This window comes from Nesoenas mayeri, assembly GCF_963082525.1.
Source record: "Nesoenas mayeri genome assembly, chromosome: 1".
NCBI lineage: Eukaryota > Metazoa > Chordata > Aves > Columbiformes > Columbidae > Nesoenas > Nesoenas mayeri.
In genome coordinates this window covers 58,573,730-58,595,284 of record NC_137541.1, presented here as the reverse complement: position 1 = coordinate 58,595,284, position 21,555 = coordinate 58,573,730, and the positions used below count along the sequence as shown (strand labels likewise).

The 21,555-nt window shown below is 38.8% G+C and overlaps 1 protein-coding gene across 1 annotated transcript in view; it reads left to right on the top strand.

The window, feature by feature from the left end:
* CRY1 (cryptochrome circadian regulator 1) overlaps positions 1 to 17,598 on the top strand; it is a 41,045-nt gene extending 23,447 nt beyond the window's left edge. Inside the window, exons 3-14 of the mRNA XM_080361665.1 lie at positions 4,142 to 4,284; positions 5,668 to 5,852; positions 7,320 to 7,408; positions 8,004 to 8,144; positions 8,237 to 8,548; positions 11,031 to 11,182; positions 11,274 to 11,476; positions 12,191 to 12,292; positions 13,430 to 13,522; positions 14,685 to 14,756; positions 14,849 to 14,956; positions 16,964 to 17,598. Coding sequence (XP_080217791.1) covers positions 4,142 to 4,284; positions 5,668 to 5,852; positions 7,320 to 7,408; positions 8,004 to 8,144; positions 8,237 to 8,548; positions 11,031 to 11,182; positions 11,274 to 11,476; positions 12,191 to 12,292; positions 13,430 to 13,522; positions 14,685 to 14,756; positions 14,849 to 14,952 — 1,596 coding nt within the window. The 3' untranslated portion in view covers positions 14,953 to 14,956; positions 16,964 to 17,598. The remainder of the gene's footprint in view (positions 1 to 4,141; positions 4,285 to 5,667; positions 5,853 to 7,319; positions 7,409 to 8,003; positions 8,145 to 8,236; positions 8,549 to 11,030; positions 11,183 to 11,273; positions 11,477 to 12,190; positions 12,293 to 13,429; positions 13,523 to 14,684; positions 14,757 to 14,848; positions 14,957 to 16,963) is intronic.
* The last annotated feature ends 3,957 nt before the right edge of the window (positions 17,599 to 21,555 follow it).

Sequence of the window (21,555 nt, the reverse complement as noted above, 5' to 3'; positions counted from 1 at the left end):
TGGTTCCACCTGACTGCAGAGATACAACTTCTGTTAGTAGCAGGCACCCATTTTGTTGCTGTTGGTTAACTTGAACCAGTCAAGTTTTGCTTGGTTCTTGCCTCATTGTCTTCACTTTGTCCTGATCTGCTCTGTATCTCTAGCTCTTTGGGACTGGCTTGATAAAGAAAAGAGAGTTGGAACAACCTGTAATTCTTTAAATGCATCAGTGTTGCTAAAAGCATCTAGCATTACATGCAAAATGACTTGTGTCCATGCATATTCTAAGTCCCTAACTCATGGTGATGTGATCTGAGTGTAGTCATATCACGTAGCACTTGTCTCAGTTCCCAGGCTCCCTTTGGGACATGGCTCTGGCTCTTGGACATGTTTTTTTATGGTTTTCTTTTCAATATGCCAGAGGAAATAAAGATTTAGAAAAATATCTGCTTCAATTTGTCAGACAGTGGTTTTACATTATGAAATGGGAAAGAAATGTTGTAGGAGGTTGCTTAAGGATTCAGGGCCTTCTGGGTCAGTCTTGGCAGACTTAATGATGCAAGGAGCCAAACCTTCTTTCAAAGAGCCAGCAATGCTTGGAATTGCCTGTCCTCAGGCTTGTACCTGAACTTCGTCTAGGAGAGCGCTAGTGCTCGGAAATGCAGCTGTACCCAAGGTGAACAGCATGGAGTGACAATGTGTCTTTGTAAGTCTAGTTCTCTGAAATAATTTGACTGGTGTGTCTAAATCAACTGATTACAGTTCTGAGGGATTAGAAGGGTATTTCTCAGAGTTTCACTGGCAGGATGGCCTTCTAGGATCATTCTGTGCATATTTCACCTTTCTAGTTTCATACTGTTGCAGAAGCCTTGGCCATTATTTGATCCATTTCTTCACTTGTTTTCCCCCGTGTTACTGTTGGCCTCGGTGACAGCATCTGTGACATAAAAGACAGTAGACTTGAAGGCATCCTCCTTAAGATACAGATATTTTTTATTTATTTTTTTTTCATTGAGAATTTGAAGATCTTCCATTCTGATGGGTGAGGGATAGCGATTTGGAAAAGGGAAGAAAAGTGTATGTTGGTTTGAGAGAAGAGGAGGTATTTTGCTCCTCCTGCCCCCCGCCTCTTCCCTCAAACTAGAGTTGTGCTGTTAAAGCTGACAGGCATATGTGAAGAGCTTTTCTGCAGAGCAAGGTACTGCTGCTGATTAATGTCCACAGCTTAATGATGGTGACAATAGGGTGAAGTGTTTATGCTTAAGAATCAGGGGAAAGGCAAACAAGGCAGATATCCTGGTGGGAGTCTTGTTATAGACTACCCAACCACGATGAAGAGCCAGATGAAATATTCTGTAGGAAGCTGGGAGAAGTCTCATGATCACTAGCCCTTGTTCTCGTGGGGGACTTCAACTTACCAGATGTCTGGAAATACAACACAGCAAAGAGGAAACAGTCTAAATGGTTCCTGGAGTGTGTGGACAGCAACTTCCTGACACAGCTGGTCAGTGAGCCAACTAGGGAAGGTGCTCCACTGGACGTCTTGTTTGCAAACAGGGAAGGACTTGTGAGTGTGGTAGTTGGAGGTCATCTTGGGAATAACAATCTTGAAATGAAAAGAGTTTTTGATTCTTGGAGAATCAAAAAAAAAGTAAGGAGGGGGAGTCAGCAGAACTGCTGCCTTGGACTGCTGGAGGACAGACTTTGGCCTGTTTAGGAGGCTGGTTGGCCAAGTCTCTTGAGAGGCAGTGGTGAAGGGCAAAGGAGTCCAGGAAGGCTGGTTGCTTTTCAGGAAGGAAATCTTAAAGGTGCCGGAGCAGGCTGGCCCTGTGTGCTGAAAGATGAGCCAGCAGGGAAGACTGGCCTGAACAGAGAGCTTCAGCTGGAACTCAGGAGTAAAAGGAGAGTTTATGACCTTTGCAAGAAGGGGCAGGCTACTCAGGAGGAATACAAGGATATTTGAGAGATTATGCAGGGAGAAAATTAGAAGGGCCAAAGCCCAACTAGAACTTAATTTGGCTGCTGCCATAAAAGACAATTAAAAAAATGTTGTTATAAATACACGAGCAACGAAAGGAGGGCTAAGAAGAATCTCCATCCTTTATGCGATGGCGGGGAGGAACATAGTGACAGGATGAGGGAAAGGCTGAGGTACTGAATGCTGCCTTTGCCTCAGTCTTTTATACTAAGACTGTTTGTGCTCCAGGTACCCAGCCCCCTGTGCTGGAGACAGTGATGGGCTGCAGAATGAAGCTCCAATAACCCAAGGGGAAATGATTAGTGACCTGTTACACCACAAGTCTATGGGGCCAGATGGGATACACCCAAGGGTTCTGAGGGAGCTGATGGAGGTGATCACTGAGCCACTTTGCATAATTTATCAGCAATCCTGGCTGACTGGGGAGGTCCCATTTGACTGTAAGTCAGCAAATGTGACACCCATCTGCAAGAAGAGCTAGAAGGGAGAATCTGGGGAATTACAGGCCTGTCAGTCTTATCTTGGTGCCAGTGAATTTTATGGAGCAGATCCCCTTGAGTGCCATCACGCGGCATGTATAGGATAGCCAGCCGATCAGTCCCAGTCAGCACAAGTTTATGAAAGACAGGTCCTGCTTGACCAACCTGATCTCATTCTATGACAAGGTGAACCGTTAGTGGATGAGGGAAAGGCTGTGGGTGCTATGCACCTAAACTTTAATAAAGCCTTTGACACTGTTTCCCATAGCATCCTCTTGGAGAAAATGCCCGCTCAGGGCTTGGACAGGTGTATTCTTCACTGTGTGAAGAACTGGCTGGGTGTCCAGGCCCAAAGAGTCATGGTGAACAGAGCCAAATCCAGTTGGTGACCAGTCATGAGTGGTATTCCCCAGGGCTCAGTATCGGGGCCAGTTCTGTTTAATCTCTTTATCAGTGATCTGGATAAGGGGATTGAGTGCACCCTCAGTAAGTTTGCAGACAACACCAAGTTGGGAGGGAGTGTTGATCTGCTGGAGGGTAGGAAGGCCCTACAGAGGCATCTGGACCGGCTGGATCAATGGGCTGAGGGCAATTGTATGAGGTTCAAGGCCAAGTGCTGGGTCCTGCACTTGGGTCACAACAACTTCAGGCAGTGCTACAGGCTCAGGAAAGAGTGGCTGGAAAGCTACCCATAGAAAAGGATTTGGAGGTGTTGACAAACAGCTGGCTGAACATGAGCCAGCAGTGTGCCTAGGTGGCCAAAAAGGCCAACTGCATCCTGGCGTGTATCAGAAATAGTGTGGCCAGCAGGACTAGGGACATGATCATCCCCCTGTATTCGGCACTGGTGAGACCCCACCTTGAATCCTGTGTTCAGTTTTGGGCCCCTCACTACAGGAAAGACATTGAGGTGCTGGAGAGAGTTCAGAGAAGGGCAACAAAGCTGGTGAGGGGTCTGGAGCACAAGTCTGAAGAGGAGCAGCTGAGGGAACTGGGGCTGTTTAGCCTGGAGCAAAGGAGGCTGAGGGGAGACCTTATCGCTGTCTGCAACTACCTGAAAGGAGGTTGTAACATGGAGGGTGTTGGTCTCTTCTCCTAAGTAGCAAGTGATAGGACAAGAAGAAATGGCCTCAAGTTGCACCAGGGAGGTTTAGATTGGATCTTAGGAAAAAATTATTCACGGAAAGGGTTGTCAGGCATTGGAACAGGCTGCCCAAGGAAGTGCTTGAGCTACTATCCCTGAAGGTATTTAAAAAATCCAGTAGATACAGTGCTTAGGGACATATTTTAGTGGTGAACTTGACAGTGCTAGGTTAACGGTTGGAGTAGATGATCTTAAAGGTCTTCTCCAACCTTTTCTATTATTTTTCTCTTCTGTTGTGTCTCTTAAGGTATATGGATCCTAAAGTTAAAGCTGAGTTTTCAAAAATTGCACAGAAGTTGTTCCATTACTGTGTGTACCCACAGTAATGGGACAGATAAATAAAGGTGCTTTTATGCTCAATTCTCACTTAGATGCCAAAAAATTGAACTTTATTTAAACACCCAGACTCACAAAAATATATCTTGGGCCTCTAATAACTATCTGCAGGCAACAGCTGCTCTTCTAGCAAACAAAAGTCTCTGTCTTTCTCACTTTCCTTTCTCTCACCCTACATCAAGCAGCTGACTTGCAGAGGGACAACATTTTTGTGTTGTGTTGCAGGAATGGAATATTACAAAACTTTCTATTGAATATGATTCTGAACCATTCGGAAAGGAAAGAGATGCAGCGATTAAGAAGTTGGCTAGTGAAGCTGGAGTGGAAGTCATTGTTCGAATTTCCCATACATTATATGACCTAGACAAGTAAGTTGCCATTACCTCTGAATTTAAAAATATTTTATTTTTTAAAGTATGAATTCAATCTAGTATTTGGTAAGATATTGTGCGCTACTTTCTATGCAGAACAGTTCATAGTTAGGAAATTACAAACTTGTTTTATGTTTCTCTTTTATCCATCCAAATTTTATTGCACACAGAGTAGAACTTTGCAACTCCAAAAAATGCTACATAACTGTATCTGAGCTACAGTTTCAATTTGAGGTTATTTTGAAAATAATGATCATGTTAATTATCTGTCTTTTATAATGAAGTTATGCAAACATGCCTGTAACTTCTCCCTAATTTGATTTGTTGTTGTTTAGTTGTTTTGTTAGATTTTTTTTTTGGTACTTATTTCACTTGCTGTGCACAAGTTAGCAGAAAGTCCTTTGTTTTTCAAGAACTGTTTCATATCATTTATATATCCAGTAAGTAGTTGGGGTTTGATATTGCTGCATCGCCTTACTTAATGTCTTGTTTATATTTTTCCATGGATCTATTTAAATGGATTAGTATTAGCTCCCTATTATAGAAACATAATCCCCAAACTATTAAAATGTATGACTTGGCTTCTCTGAACATTGAGTCATTAATTGTGGTAGATGCCTGGTTTTTTTCTCTTACAAGCCAATGTATGAGAGGAAGCTGGACGTGTGGGAGGAAATGGAAAGGGAATTATCTACTGGTTTGAAATCAATGTTTTGGGTTTTTTATTAAATTGAAAATTCCTTTTCTTCCATCCCTGCCCAAGCACACCCCCACAAATGAACAGCCGATTCAATCTACCCCTTTGTAAATTATTTCTTTGAAGTTTTCCTGCTTCTGAGATTTTTAGATATGCTTAAGGTGACAGTGCAAAATATGGAAACTGTGTGGTTTTGCAACAGTCACTGTATATTAATTAGAGCTTAATTCTTCCCCATATTAAGACAGTTGTAATACTGAATGCTGTTCTCAACACCAGAGTACAAAAATAGGGGATTCTTTTAGAGCAAATAGCATAGTCTTGTAGCTGACTTGGGTGTATCCTTATGTAGCTACGGTCTTTCATTTGCTTCGCTGAGCTGTATTTTTCTTTGTCTTGAGCTGTCCATATTCATTACTTGCTTGTTCTTGAGGGACTTTCTTCAACTCAGGAATGAAGAAAAATTGACTTGGTTATAAACAGTTAATCTGTATGTCTCCCTAGTGGGGGGAAAAAAGATGGTAAAGCTGTAGTTCAAACTGTCTGGATTTTTATATAACATGCCAGAGGCAGGTAAAAAGATATTTCTCTGTATATTTTACTTTAAAAAATAATTGTTATATACTATTATCTGACATGTTTCTTCTTTTTCTTTTTTTTTTTTTTTTTTTTTTTTAATCCAGAATAATAGAATTAAATGGTGGACAACCTCCTCTTACTTACAAGCGATACCAGACCCTAATTAGCAGAATGGAGCCACTAGAGATGCCAGTGGAGACTATAACCCCAGAAGTAATGGAAAAATGTACCACTCCAGTTTCTGATGACCATGATGAGAAATACGGTGTCCCATCACTTGAAGAGCTAGGTACGTTTGAAGATGGCTTTGACATTTTAGAACTAATAAGATGTAATCTCCACTAAAAGCATAATACTTAAAATAACTGTGGGAGAGGTTCTACTTATGGTTAATTGTTAAACTGATGCCAAGTACAACATGCAAAAGGAACAAAAAATGATAATCAACTCTGTAAGCTTTAGTTGTGTGTTTTTGGGGTTTTTTTGGGAGGTCAGATTGATCAAACTATACTAAGTACTGTTTGGCTTCTTGTAATACAGCATAGCCATTTTCCCATGGTACCAAATAATCATTAAGCTACTAATAGTCTCTGATACTTCATTTTGTATTAAATGTGTTTGGTATCTTTGTGCTTCAGGTCATTAATCTGCTATTACACAAGTTAATTAAAAAAAAAATCTTGTCTTGCAGTGCCAAAAAAGATGATAATAAGGCAAATAATTATTTTAGAAGGTTTTTTTAAAAGAAGTCTTGTGGTTTTTTTTAATTTAATTTTAAGGAATTGTATCAAGCTATTGTCCTGTGAATCCCCTTTCTCTCTTCTGTTCTGCTCCCTGCCCCCAAAATACAAGCAAATGTGGTATAACCTCCAAATTGCTAACAAAAGGGTCTGGACAGATTTTGGCTAAACTCTGGCTGTTCTGTGTAATACTGCATTTATACAGTAGGAATAATTACATTTACACAGTCCTAAAATTGCATTCAACCCTTTGGAGGCAATGATGAGGCTGATGTGGTCCCCAGTGAAAATGAGTTTGACACCCCAGCTCTACTGTTTGAACTCTCATACAAAGAGAGAATCTCACTATATGGTGGTTAAGCTATAGGCAGACAAATCATCTCATGCACCTGATGAACAATCTTGGGGTGGGGTGTGGGAGCGTGGAAGAAATCTTATTACTTCAGCTGCAAAAGTTGAAAGGAAGATATGTGTTTAGCATCAAATTGACAATAATCCTGTCTGTTTAAGTCAAGGTCGATGAAACCTAGGAATGTTCTGAAGACAGCACTCATGCTTTTAACTTGATGGGAAAAGTTTTTAGACTTCCTGTAAACTACAATATCAATTGTTGCTTCTTAGTAGTAATTAAAAAAAAAAATAAAAAGGTTGTGGTTTTGGGACAGCCCACATAGTACAGAGCTGAGAATTTGAAAATAATTTGAAAAATCATAGAGTGGTCACTTTGTGCAAAAAAAACAGAAGTGGAATTGAAGTAAGTGTGTTCAGCATATAAAACTTACAAAGTAATGTAAATGTGAAATTAAAAAGAAGTTGATTTTGCTGCAAGTTAGGGGTATTGAATGTGCTTTAATACTTGGTTGCATACTGTTTTAAAACCTGTACTTTGCTAGGTATCCAATTTAGAGTTATTCTCAAGATATTATAAATGTAGTCAAGGATCAATGTGCTAGAATTCTATTGCCCTACAGCATAAGCAAACAAGGAATTTCCTTCTTTCAATTTGTTTTTTCCAGGTTTTGACACAGATGGTTTGCCTTCTGCAGTATGGCCAGGGGGAGAAACAGAAGCTCTCACACGATTGGAAAGACATTTAGAACGAAAGGTGTGTTTTAAATCATAGCAAGTATAACACATCTGGGAAACACAGTTGTGTTTTGCAGTGGAATGTAAAAGGAATTGGGCAAGTCATTTTAAAAAAGAAATAAAAGCCATGAACTTGAACTCAAGGCCTCGATATAATTGTATAAATCAAGTTGCTGGTTTTTAGTTTTAAAAGATGATAGCAGTTTGTCTTCTAATTTGAATTTTAGAGAAAATCTGTTATACTATTTTCTATTCAAAGTATTTTTTCTTTGGAGGTAATTTTACTTGAAACATACTTTTTAGAATTTTGAAGAGGAATTGCTCTAACAGCTAACATATTGCTAGTTGTCTAGGTTTCCTCTGTATTTAAAAGAAAGGGATAGGTAGTTCTAGAAGACAGATAATGCCCTCTGCATGGAGGTGAATTATCTTCTAGAAATTTCTGCTGATTCACAAGGAACCCCTAGATATCATAAGTAATGTGATTATCTGTCCAGTGTCTGGATTCAGTTGCAGAGAGTGTGTGATTCCTACCTTTCTGTTTACAAGTTGCTACCTAGTCTGTAGTCCGATATTACTGTGTGGGTTTTGTTTTGGTTTTGGTTTTTTTTCAGGCTTGGGTAGCAAACTTTGAAAGACCACGAATGAATGCGAATTCCCTTCTGGCAAGCCCTACAGGGCTTAGTCCCTACCTCCGCTTTGGCTGTTTGTCCTGTCGTCTCTTTTATTTCAAGTTAACGGATCTGTACAAAAAGGTATGATTTCTATCTAGTCAGTTACACATTCTTAGATGCCGTGATTTTTCCCTTCTCCTAATAAAACGTTTTCCTTTAATGATGATTTTCAGGTAAAAAAGAACAGCTCCCCTCCCCTCTCCCTCTATGGCCAGCTGTTATGGCGTGAATTTTTCTACACAGCGGCAACTAACAATCCACGGTTTGATAAAATGGAGGGGAATCCTATCTGTGTTCAAATTCCATGGGATAAGAATCCTGAGGCTTTGGCCAAGTGGGCAGAAGGCAGGACAGGTTTTCCTTGGATTGATGCAATTATGACACAGCTTCGTCAGGAAGGTTGGATTCACCATTTAGCCCGGCATGCTGTAGCATGCTTTTTGACTCGAGGTGACCTCTGGATTAGCTGGGAAGAAGGAGTGAAGGTATTGTTTCTTATTCATGAATTTCTTAAAGTGCCTGTTAGAGTTTCAGGTAGTCATTCTAGAACTGTTGCTACTGTGTGGTGTAAGTTGACCTTTAAACCTTAAACTATGGCCAAAATTAAATCAGTTCTGATAAGTCGGTGGTGCTGAAATTTTGCCTATTCAAAACCCCCTTTTATTGGAATATTAGAGTGTTTCTTGTGGTCAGAATAGGTCTGAAATTCTTTAAAGTTTGAAATTTCTTCCTAAATCTTGGCAAATAAACATTGGTTACTCTTACAGTTGAAGTTTTTTTCCAGTCATACTGTGTGAACAGTTTCTGTTCACACCTTGTGTCTGCTTTCCTACAAAGGGAAAACACCACAGGAATAAGAGGGAGAAAACTAGAAGCTGAGAGAGTCTTTTCAGTAGTTTCTGTCCGTTTGCCCAATGTTAGAAGTGTGAGTATGGCCAACCTTACATAACTGAAGTTTCAGTGCAGTTGATTTCTATGCAAGGATCTAAGAGATACTGAAGTTCAAATTACAAATGTCAGTCTTTTGAAGAAAATAGTGGAATCATTTAATCTTAGCTTTTGAATCACTTTTACATTTTTAGAGGGGTAGCACATCTTTTGCTGAGCAAAGATAATAAATTAAAAGTAGCTTTCTGTGTTTGAAATCTAAAAAAAAATTTACTTCCCATCAGGATTGTGATCTCATATTTATATATGTACATAATCTTATGGAATTTCATGTTTCTTAACAAATCAGTTGTAAGCAAACACCTTTCATTTTAAAAATCAAAATTGTCTTGGTTACACAGCAACATAAGCTGCTTTAGAAATTTTCCTTTTACAGTTCATAGATGAAGACATTGGAGATGCACATACGTAAGTAACTCAGCCAAATTACAAAGCTATATACTGCAGATAAATGCCAACTTGTTCTAACTTTTGAAATAATCCAGATATATGGGTGGGGGGCCAGACTTGTGCAGTGGAAGGATGTTTCATTCACATGTCTGTAGTAAGCAAAAGTTAATGTGGCTTTCCACGGCAACGTTATTTCCAAAGTCTTATTCCATGGCAGCATCTAGTGGAACGTTTGTGTGCTAACACTTAATGTTTATCTAAAGATCTTGTTACATTATTAGTCACTTTCTATTTAAACTGTTTCCTAAAACTCTTTTATAAGTCTTATTTTTCAAAATAAACTATTTTTCCCAAATAGTTGCAGATATTTAGACGGAAATAGTTTTGTAACACTTATTCAGAATATACTGTAGAATGAATGCCTGATTTAATATATGGAGGGGGAGAGATATATCCTTGTTCAATGGTATTACCTTATTTAGACTTGATATTGGAATAATATTAGTTGAAGTTGGGTGGCAGTAGTAAGATGTTAAGTTTTAGTGTCTTAGCGTGAAGAAAGATGATGGTTTGTTTGAGACATTTGGAAATGATACAAGTTTGAAAGGAAAATCAGAACTTGTAAAAATAGGTATTAAATGAGTATCTGAAAACTACTTCTCAGTGCACTTTTTGAAATAAAAGGTACTTGAATGTGCTCCTTCAAGGAATAAGGCTTCTCTTTATTTCTTGTTAGCCTGTATTGCTAGCAATCTGACTGAACAGTGAAACTTTTTTTAGACAAGTTAGCATTGTCTGTGTTGATAATTAAAAAACAATCAATGCTGGTAACTTGAATGTTTCACAACTATTGAGTTCCAGATTTAAATTAAAACATTCATAAATCAACTTCCTCTTGGGTTATTTTTAATGTAATAGAGGTACAAATTATCAGAGAAGACTTCTTGTATTCAGACCAGAGTTCATTATCTGTCCCATCATTTTCAGTGTGTTTGTTTGTTCATATACCTCCAGGAATTTAAGTGTGCATCCTCAAAACTGTGACATACTAGATTAACTATTAGCCTTCAAGGATGCAACTTCTGAATGTTTGCACTACCCTGAAACTCTTGAATTCTACTCTTGGGACTCCTTGCATAGTGAAAGGTGCTGCACGAGTTGAGATATTCAGACTGACAACTTGAGTTTGAAATGTGCTTTGTGTATTCTCTGTTTTCTGGAAGTTTGCAAAGGTTCCTCAGGTGTCACGTGCTGAAGCAACTCTTCTGAAATCAATACATGCCACTTGCAAGCAGTCAGGCTCCAGCCGCCCTTTGAGGATTTCTTTTTTAAGAATGTGTTTCTGCAAGAATGTGTGACTTTGTTGTAGTTTTCTGAGATGTCTACAAGGTTTTTTTTTACAGGATAAAAGCTAAACAGGCTATCGCACTTTTGTTCTTGAGTTTGTCATTTAGGTAAGTATTTGCAGTTGCGTACTGAGCGTTCTGTGAATGTTGCCACATGAGAAAGAGTCTTGCTACATTGAAGAGCTGGGTTGCCTCTGCTGAAATCAGAAACTATGAACAATTCCTGAAAAGGGCCTCAAATATGTGCCACATTCAGACTAATTTGTTGCTCTAATATCTCAAGGTCTTTGAAGAGCTCTTACTTGATGCAGATTGGAGTGTAAATGCTGGAAGCTGGATGTGGCTCTCCTGTAGTTCCTTCTTTCAGCAGTTTTTTCACTGCTACTGTCCAGTGGGTTTTGGCAGAAGAACTGACCCAAATGGGGATTATATCAGGTAATTCAAATTGCAGCGATTTATGGATATCCCTTAAGCTGTCAGGTGGCTTTATACTTAGAATGACTGTTTTATATTTCTTTTTTTCAAGACGTTATTTACCAGTACTTAGAGGCTTCCCTGCAAAATACATCTATGATCCTTGGAATGCCCCAGAGAGCATCCAGAAGGCTGCAAAATGTATTATAGGAGTTAATTATCCCAAACCAATGGTAAATCATGCAGAGGCAAGCCGTCTGAATATTGAGAGGATGAAACAAATCTACCAGCAGCTTTCACGATACAGAGGACTGGGTATGGTTATAGAATATTCGCTTTACTTATTTGAAAACCTCTCTCACCTTCTGGCAATTGATGATTTTTGTCCCGTAGCAGTGGTTATCAAGTGTGAGCTCAGTGTGGGGACCAGGTGTGTGTATCCAAGTAAATGAAAATATTAGATGTAACCAAGAAAGGGAAGAAAGAGGTTGAGTGGGGTCTTCTGGATCTTCTGTGCATTCTGCTGATATTGTACAGATAGGTTATAATACCAGTGATTAAAAAATTAATGTGTTTCAACCACACTGTATTTGCATTTGCAAATGCTGTTATTCAAATCAAGACCAGTTCAGCCTCTGGTAGCATTTTTTCTTGTTAGGAAACACTGTCCCCTTTGCTCAGAAGTGAACCATGTGCACTTAAATTGCTCAGGAACATGTAAGCAGTCAGTATGTTCAGATATTGAATATGGATGCATTGCACTTCAGTGCAACATAGCAAATACTTGTAGCTAATGAATATTGGAGAAGTTATGCAGAATATTACGTAGAAAATGCTTGTTAAGTAGTTGTGAACTAAAATTACTTGGCAAGATCCCAGAAGCAGGCAAGATGGAGAGATGTGCTACTGTTATGAAGGTAAATGACTCAGGGTGAGGGTGGAGAATTTGCTGTCATTTGGAAAAAGTATGCTACACTTAATTTTTTTTTTTTCTTTCTTTATGTCTATATATTTTATTTTGTTGCTTAGGTCTTCTTGCAACAGTGCCTTCTAATCCAAATGGAAATGGAAATGGTGGCCTAATGGGCTATTCACCAGGCGAAAGCATTTCTGGTTGTGGTAGTACAGGAGGTCAGTCAAATTCTTTCGATACATGGAGTTATTGGAACTAAAGCACACGAGCTTTCTTTATAATGCCATTGGCATTGTATATTTTAAAAAACAGTTGCTTTCAGTGCACATCACATTTTCAAATTTATAAAGACATCTTTAGATATTTCTTTAAATCTCAGATGTGCAAGAATTGTTTAACCTGTTTTTCCCCCCAAAAATTACTTAAGGTGGATCAAACAGTTTGATTTCAAAAGCATTTGAATATGATTTTCTTCTAGAAGTCTACCAGCATCCTGATATTTGTAATAAGGAGTGATTTGTGAATTTTCAAGTCAGAACTGTTAATTTGCAAAGTTTTCTGATGTTGTTATTAGATTTACTGGAATTTAATTCTACTGTAATGTCAACAACATTATGGTGGACGGTCACTGAGAGAACTTAATATAGAATTTATTGTACAGTTCTGATGAAAATTAGTTTAGACTATTAATATTTTTTTGTAACCTACAAAGATTAGCATTAGCTAGTTATGAAAAAAGAACAATATTAACATTGTGTAAATCCATAGTGCATCAACATCTTGAATACTATGTACACCTTGGACTATTTGTACCTTGTAAACGGATGATACAGTAGAACTGGGAATTTACTGGTTTTGTGTTGTCCTTAGGCTTTAGTCAAGGTTAGAAGCAGATTGTGGAGGAAGATCAACCTTATTGTTATTGGCCAGTACAGTTCTTCTCAAAGAGTTAAAGTCTGGACTCCTTAGACCTGAGTGCTTGATCTTTTATTGAAGTTCAGAAATTTAGAAGACAAGAAGTGCTTAGTTTGAAAAAAAAATAATATTATGTGCACTCTTTTCTTCTTAGAGTATATACATATACACTTAAATGTATACATGTGCATACACTTTTCACATTGGAAACATACTCATTTTATAGGAGGTTACTGTGTATTCATCTGAATTTGCAAGTGTGTGTTTGGAATAACAAAAGCTTTAAAGCTTTGGATCTGTTCTGAGGTGGTTAAAAAAAAAAAAAGCCACAATGAAAGTTTGCCTCTTGAAGAGCGGGGAAAAAAACCCCAACATTTAAAATTCCAGAACTGGAATTGTACCTTCTGTTTATGTTTAAGTGTTTTTTCTTGCGTATCCAGGAACTCAGCTGGGAACTAGTGACAGTCATACAGTTGTTCAGCCGTGTGCCCTGGGAGACTCGCATACAGGAGCAAGTGGAGTACAGCAGCAAGGTATAATGGCAGTGCCTGTCTGTAGAGGATCTCCAAATCCTTGCACCTGTGGAAAAACAGACTAAACATCAAAATAACGTGGATAGATTTTATTTTTTTAGACAGCTGCTGTCTGTGACTTGAACTGGCCTTATTTCTGTTCTTGAAACATAAAAATTATTTCTTAGCGTGAACTTGCTTGTCTTGTTGCTTTTATTTCTAAAATGCTCATCTAGAACAGTATTTGTATCTCTTGAGTGGGAGGGTCACAAGTGTGAACAAAAATTAATAAACATTATCCTAGATTACTTCAAATGAAAGAAACTAAAAGTAAGGAGTTCACTTTGTGTATTTGATAGCAAAATTTGTGTGTTTTCTTTTCTCTGATTTCAGTAGCACTCTTTTCATATATAATAAATTTCCACAGTTTTGTGTGGATGTTCTCATATTGTGGAGGCAAATTTTTGTTACTTACTTTGCAGAAACTTAAGATGTGGCTTGTGACAGACCAAAGTTGCAGTCACATTTAGCACAGCTGTTTCTTTCTTTGCAGTATTAACAGAGGTGGTGTGTTTACTGATCATGAAAGACTCTAATCTGTGTTTTGTTTAAACATCCAGAATGCAACTGGAACACCACAGCTGGTCAGAATAAGAAACCTTGCAACTGCTTTTGCCGATTTGCACTGTTTATGCAGGGCGCTCCATGTCAAGGTTGCCAGTGAATAGTTTACGTGCACAAGAAGATAGTTTGCATCTTTCTTTACATTAACTTGCTTTTTTTTTTAACAGCTTAGTTATGCTAAGGATTCACTATTATGTCTGTAACAGAATAATAAGAAGGATGAGGAGACTGGGCAGAACAAATGTTAAAATTATATATCCAAGCACCAAGTTGTTATAAACATTCTGCTCATTGCAAATATCACACATAAATAGGCACACACTTAATATTGTTCACTGTTCATAATAAGTGCATATATATTTAACCACTGTAGACTGCCACAAGGCTTTTTATGTGTAAGAGCTCTTCTGCATTCAGGATGGTTTCTGGCAGGAATTTTTCTTGATCATGGAAAATAAATCAATTTGCTCCTTTTTGTTGTTGTAAAGAATGTAATTGTACACTCACTTGCAATTCTAAATTTTCTTTATTATGATAAATATCTACTGTATCTGAACAGGTTACTGTCAAGCAAGTAGTATCTTACACTATGCTCATGGAGACAATCAGCAATCGCACTTATTGCAAGCAGGTAATTTAAGTAACAAAAAAATCCAAATGCTTTTCCTGAATATATAAAGGTACAATAGAGTCTTAATGCAAATACTGGTTTTAAATTATCAGGACGAACGGCCCTTGGTACTGGCATTAGTGCAGGGAAACGCCCAAATCCAGAAGAAGAAACTCAGAGCGTTGGACCAAAAGTCCAGCGACAGAGCACAAATTAATCTGGTAAGATCTGAAACACCTTAACATTATCCTGTTAACATGTAAAAGTCCTGTACAGATTTTGTGTCTGTGATGGCATTTATGTCACTGCAATGCAAAGGGTCCTAAATTATTGCTGTAAATACTTCTGTTCCAGGTACTGTACAAACAAACAATGCAAAATCCTGGCTCTAGAGAGCTTAGGGAGTATGAGATAGGAAGTAGTTATAAAAAATAGAAGTAGACAAGATTATCACAGATGGAAGTGTTAATGAAAGGGAGATGGATAAACTGTGTTTACATGTACATTAGCAGAGCTGCTTATGTAGCTTCAGTTACTTTCTGCTCCTGCATCTTGCCTTAAGTTGTGCCAGCAGCATTGTTTGTGTCAATGTATGGTGACCTGAATCAGAAAACTAATGCAGCTTACAAGAAAAGGCTCAGGGCCTGGATTAGAGGTTGTTGACATACAAGTGGACAAAGCAGCACATGTTCTAGAGAGAGACTGCAGAAAACCTGCAAAATGCTGATGTGTAGTTATTGCATGCAAAGATATAAGGACAAGAAAGATTTGAAGACTTGCTTTTGTCGTTGGTCTGTAACCTAAGTAGGATGCTTTGGTTGCCAAAGTTTGTCAAGAAAAGCTGTGGTAAAAAGTATTTGAATTTGGAGGAGGAAACATTGCTCAGATAGATACACATGAACAGGTGTGAGAATGTGTAGAGAGAAGCGGTAAATTGGAGAAAGAGGTTTTTGTGTGAAATCATCAACATAGAGAAGATAATCGGATTTTGTGTTTTGGGTAAAGTCACTTAGGAAAAAGGTAGCGAAAAGAGAAGGCCAAAGATGTTGTATTTACCCCAGTGGGCTTGATTTGAGAGGAATAAGGGAGGTGACTTGAAAGACAAATAAAAGAGTAATTATTTAGAAGGAAAGCAAAAGAATGGAGGGCTGTCTGAGATAAAAGGGGTCAAGATTTGAAGACTAGGAGTGTGGCTGCATAGACTAAAGGTGGTTTACCTGTCATTCCATCCTTTTACAAAAAAAAAAAAGTTAAGAGTTGGTCATCATGAAAGTTAAAGAATAAGTAAGAATAATGCATAGGTGAAGTAATAGCACATGGGGAGACTTCAGTGGAGTTGGAAGACAGGGATTCCAGACAGCAAGTATAGAAGATGCACTGAGCATCTCTAGAAATAAAAAGGGAAGTTCAATCCACTTCATTTGGATTTGACAGTGAGATCTAATTTTGCTTGTTATGTGGTGTCAGCACTTTGACAAAGTTATTGCGGTGCATTATGAACAATTGTGTTGTACTGATTTGACTCAGTGAAGAACCACAGCATTGTTTCCATAATGCCTGTCACTCAGAGAAGCAAGCAGAGACTTTAGCAACTGATCCATCTGATGTTTTCTCACATGCTGGGAGCACCATAAACTGCGCTTCTGTGTTTCTCAGACTCAGATGGGCCTGAGTGGAATATAATTCCAAGAGTCTGTGTTTCAGTAGCTGTCTAATCCTTAGTATGTGTAGATTCATTCAGTATCTGTGTGTTGTATTGCAGAGTTCCTTAGGTGCTCATGTCTGTGTAGAAGTGCCTGTAGACCAAGCGTCTGGTTCCTGTCTAAGCTCTTTTTCAATTGAGAAGCAGGTGGGAGGGGATTCGAGTTTGGTAGAGAGGACTGATTTTGTTAGGGGTGTTCAAAGCATGCTACAAAAGCATTGTAGTCAAATACAAAAATCAGCCAAGACCATACTCAAAAACACTGTTGGCAAAGGTGTGTGCTTTATAAACCGCACTAAAATACAGATAATATTTGGTTTCTCTTTCCTTTTTTCTTTTTTCCTCTTCCCATTTTGGGCTCAAAGGAGTAAGAAATAAGAATTCTGAGTATTTGGGCCAGTACAAATGGGGACAGGGCTTCCTGCCCTGAGAAGTGGGGGAAAGAATATTCGTCCCTTGGATTATTTCTGCCTTGTTCAAAGATGCATGACAAACTGCTTAATTTTTTTCTTTTGTTTTCTTGCAGCATTATTAGAAGAGGAGATGCTACTCAAAGAACACACAGGACAAAATTTCTGTTAACTCTGTATTGGAACTACAGTGTTGTGAGAGTACTTGTACTAAAATGACATCGTTTATCATGAATTATTTTCAATTGTTCTCATTTGTTGTAAACAAGTCCAATTTTTGGAATGCATTATTTCTAACTGGCATTTCTATGGTTTTTAACTTTTTAATGACTCTTTCACTAAGGGCAAATAAATTGAGTTTTGTATATGTATATGTATTTGGTGAAGAATTTGCTAAATTAATGTAAATATGAACAGCCATGATTAGCGATAGACCCATCAATATATTTTTGATAATCTTTCATGTATATGGTAGCAGGAAAAGCTGTAGTGATGATAAGTAAAATGGATGGAGATAGAGGGTTTTGAAGTTTTTAAATTGTTATTATTTTTAGATTTGAGAACTTGACCTCTCTGATCAACTTCATATTTTCATAATGTAAGTGCTTAGGACTGTGTTTAATCAAATACAGTAGAGTTGTAACCTTTATTAATCGCATCTGTACAGAAGTCATATGCCAATTTTTTGTCAAGTTGTAAAATTTTCATGTATATGTCCAGTCCTTGTATTTCCCAGTTGCCTTGTTCAGTAATAACGTACCTTGTTAATAAAAGAAAATTGTATATACAGATACATATGTCTGTCTTATGTATGCTACTGCTCTGGTACATATTTCCAAACAAAACTGTTTCTAGAAAAAGAAGTGAAATGTAATTTTTAGACTTAATCTGGAAGCCATGAGCAGTGAACTATATTACCTTTCACTTCAAGTTTCACTATACTGAAGCAAAACACTATCCAAATTATTCAGGCCGTTTTGTCAAAATTGCATGCAGGTGTGCTAACCATTAAGTGTTTTTCAATGTATTTATTAAGTGTTTCTTCAAAATCTGGGCTGTTTTTTCGCTGAAATTGCAATTTGCTTGATAGTCTGGGAGTCTTTTCTGCACTGCAGCTAATTTGTTGATGCCTAAAAACACAACGGGTTTGCTGACTACTCAGTCAATACTACCTTAAATGTTTAGAAAAGTTTTATCTAAATGTTTTCTCAGACCATTAAGGTCTCTCAAGAAACAGCCTGTCTTGCTACATTTTGCATATAACTAGGTCAGTTACCTACCTGAGTAGGTGCACAAATCAGTTCTCTCGTGGGAAGAGTTAATTATCTTGTTCTTAGCATCACATGAGTGGCTTCCAGTCATGGGGCACTGCTGTGTCGGCTGAGAATTCAGAGCAGATTTATGGGTTGACAACATAGGCAGCAGAGCTCTTGCGTGGAATACGCTGCTGTGTTTCTGCCTGTTACTAGATTTTAGTTGATGATAATTAATGTAAATATATCTGCATACTGATTTGGATACAATAGCAAAATCAAAAGTACTACTAAGAAAATACAGGCAACATGCTAACTGTCCTGTGGCAGAGAATCTTTGCTTGATCTTGAAGAAAAAAGAAGTCATACCATCTAAATGAAATACTCCACCTGACTTTCCTGAATTGAATAGGCTATGAAACTGCCGCAGAGAAACTTCATCAAGGTAAGAACAAATGCTTAATCCCTTTTTTCCCCAACTAGTCTGGAAGTTCTATAGGTGAAAGTAGAAATTTCTCAAGGAGTTAATTTCTATGGTAAGTTAATTCCCCTTTCTTAAATGCTAAAAGGAGGATTCATTTCCTTGGTGCAGAAAAGTCCTTAGATTAGCAGAGGAAAATATGTAGTGAAGATGCTGGTTCACTTGTGTGCTGGCGTGTGTGAGTTGTGGTGTCAGGACTGTGGAAGAAATGGTCTGTAAGTAGGTCAGTGTGAGGAGAGGGGAGAAGTTGCCTTCTGAGTAACAGCAACTTCATAAAAGCCCTTTGCTTCATATTCTTCCCTCCCACTAGTACAGGGTGTTGCAAAGAGAGGGACCCGGTTTCAAAGCAAAGTCATTTCAAGTTATGTCCATCTTTTTGAAACACCCTGTACTTGCTGTGACCACAAAAACAAATAAAAATGGCTGAGGCTTTGGCTGCACAGTAAAATTGACCAAAACTATTGTAACATGCAGAAGTTTTCTCCCCATGCTCTCATTACCCCCTTTGTGATCTTCAAGTAGGAGTTGGATGTGTATAACAAACCCAGTATGGATACAGGCCAGGATATTGTTTCTTATTAGACCTCTCCTCCAGATACTGAGCTTAAAATACTCCTCAAGAAAGCTCTGTTCCTGAGGGATTTAGCTAGTAGGCAATGAAGTATTGCAGACTGAGGCTTCTTGGAAATCAAACCCCAGGAGAATGTATTCTGGAAGTGCACAAGGATGGTCTAGCTGGTATTTGTGATTAAAAAAATAAATTGTGTATCTTTAAGCCTTTAGGATTTGAGCATTTCCAAAGGAACTTGTGTGGCCTGTATTGTACTGGTGCTACCTGCTTACAGATGTTTATGAAAGGAGTTAAATGGAGTGCAAAGCTGTGAAGGCCCTACAGAGGGGATCCTGGGCAAATTTTGAAGGAGGTGTCAGTTAGAAATCAGAAATCAGTTTTATGCTGGATTTAGTGACATGGCTGACTAGTTTCTGTTGAAGAAAAGTGACATTTACATGAACCTTGCTGTAGCTCAGAAATCCTGTCTGTACTTGGCTGAAGCCAAGCTGTGATAACATGTGTTTACTGCTTCCCCACCTGATCCAAGAATAGGCCAGGTGCCCATGCTGCTCCCCTGGGTGGTGGTTTGCAGCCTGGCTTCCATCAGGAGAGGGGTTGCTGCAGGGTAGGTAGAAAGGTGCTTCTCCCAGAGGGTGGTGGAGCACTGGAACAGGCTCCCCAGGGAGATGTCATGGCCTCAAGCCTGACAGTGTTCAAGAAGAGAGTGGACAAGCCCTCAGACACATGGTGTGAACTGTGGGGTTGTCCTGTGCAGGGACAGGAGTTGGACTCAATGATCCTTGTGGGTACCTTCCAACTCAGGACATTCTATGATTCAGTGTCTGCTGCTGCCTGGAGAGTTGTGTCCCTGTGTTGACAGGTACCTTGGGCTGCTGAAAGTGATTCTCAGGGGTAAGGAACAAACCCCCTTCAAGCTCTTGATGTACGTTTTAAGTAAAACTGTTATTGCCTGTTTATTAAGCTCTGTGACCTTCACTATTTTAAAATTATACTTTCAAATTTTCTGGTAAATTAAAATAAAATGTTCTGTGCTACGTATATACTTGAAGCAGTTTTTCCTATTTGCTGAAACTTTAAAGTCAGAGCAACCTGGTCATTTTTTTTAATATGAGACAGATGGGCAAAAATACATCATTTACGTATGTGAGAAGCTGTACAAGTACAGGCATCCGGAGGGACACTCTTGTTCTCTGTGTGCAGCGCTTTGTGCAGTGACACTTAAATTGGCCTCCGAGGGCTGGCGTTGTAGCTTGGCCTCCCCCTCTGCGCTCGGGAGCGAACTGCGGCTGGAGGAACACCGAATATTTCCCCGTTGTTTCCAGCCCGGCCGCGTTCCGGCTCTCGGTCCGTAGGTGGTGCTGCGAGCGCGGGGTTTGTGGGGTGCGCTGCCGGGGGAACCGCCGCCTGCCGGAGAAGAATGTGCGAGGTCATGTTCGTACGGGAGCATGGGGCTGCCCTGGAGAGAGCCCTTTGGTTTTGAGAAGGAAAAAAAATCAGTTTAGTCATCCAAAAGATTGTGCTAGCAGCCAAGGAAGGCAAAATACAGATAAATTATAGAATTGCTGTATAGCTGTAATAGTAGCTACCCTGTGTTTCCAAGTCAGAAACCAATTCTATTTATTGCTCTGAAAGTTGCTGTTCAGGAACGATGACCTGTGTGCTTGACTGTCTAAACATGTATTCTTTTTTCAAATACACTTTGCCTCACCCAGCTGTTACCCTGTTTCCCTGAAAATAAGACAGGGTCTTATATTAGTTTTTGCTCTAAAACATATTACTTTTTTACATGCATAGCTATCTGGACACTATTTAAATTGACTTTTTGATCAACTGTAACTAGGGCTTATTCTTGCAGTAGGGCTTATATTACAAGCATCCTGAAAAATCATGCTGGGGCTTATTTTGAGGGAACCAGGGTATTTAAACATGGGCTTTTGAAAATGTATCCAAGCTTTTACCTACCTGAAGCATTTACTAGGCTGTCTCTATCCACTGGGACCCTTGTAACCAACACATGGAACTGAGACCCCCAAGGTTTGGCTTCTTGTCTCTATTCTATCAAGGACCTGCTAAGCAGCCTCAGGTGAGTCTTTGACTATTCCTGAGGTGTTCATGCACAAGTTCTTGCTACCCAGCCAGGTGCTTTGTTTTAGATTAGATTAGTTTAGTTTAATTTAGTTTAGATTAGATGCAGGACAGAAAGAGAACCTCCTCTCCCCTGTTTGTGCTCGCCAAATGTTTTAGACAAGAATTCCCTCCTTTAAGGACCAAGCAAACAAAATTTCTCCCACTTTAGCCGTTACCTCAGCTTTCAACTTGATTGTTTATTGCAGTTTTTTTTCCAGAAATTCAAAATTTCAAAGGTGGTGAAAATTTCTGGGTAGAGAGGAATTTTTCATT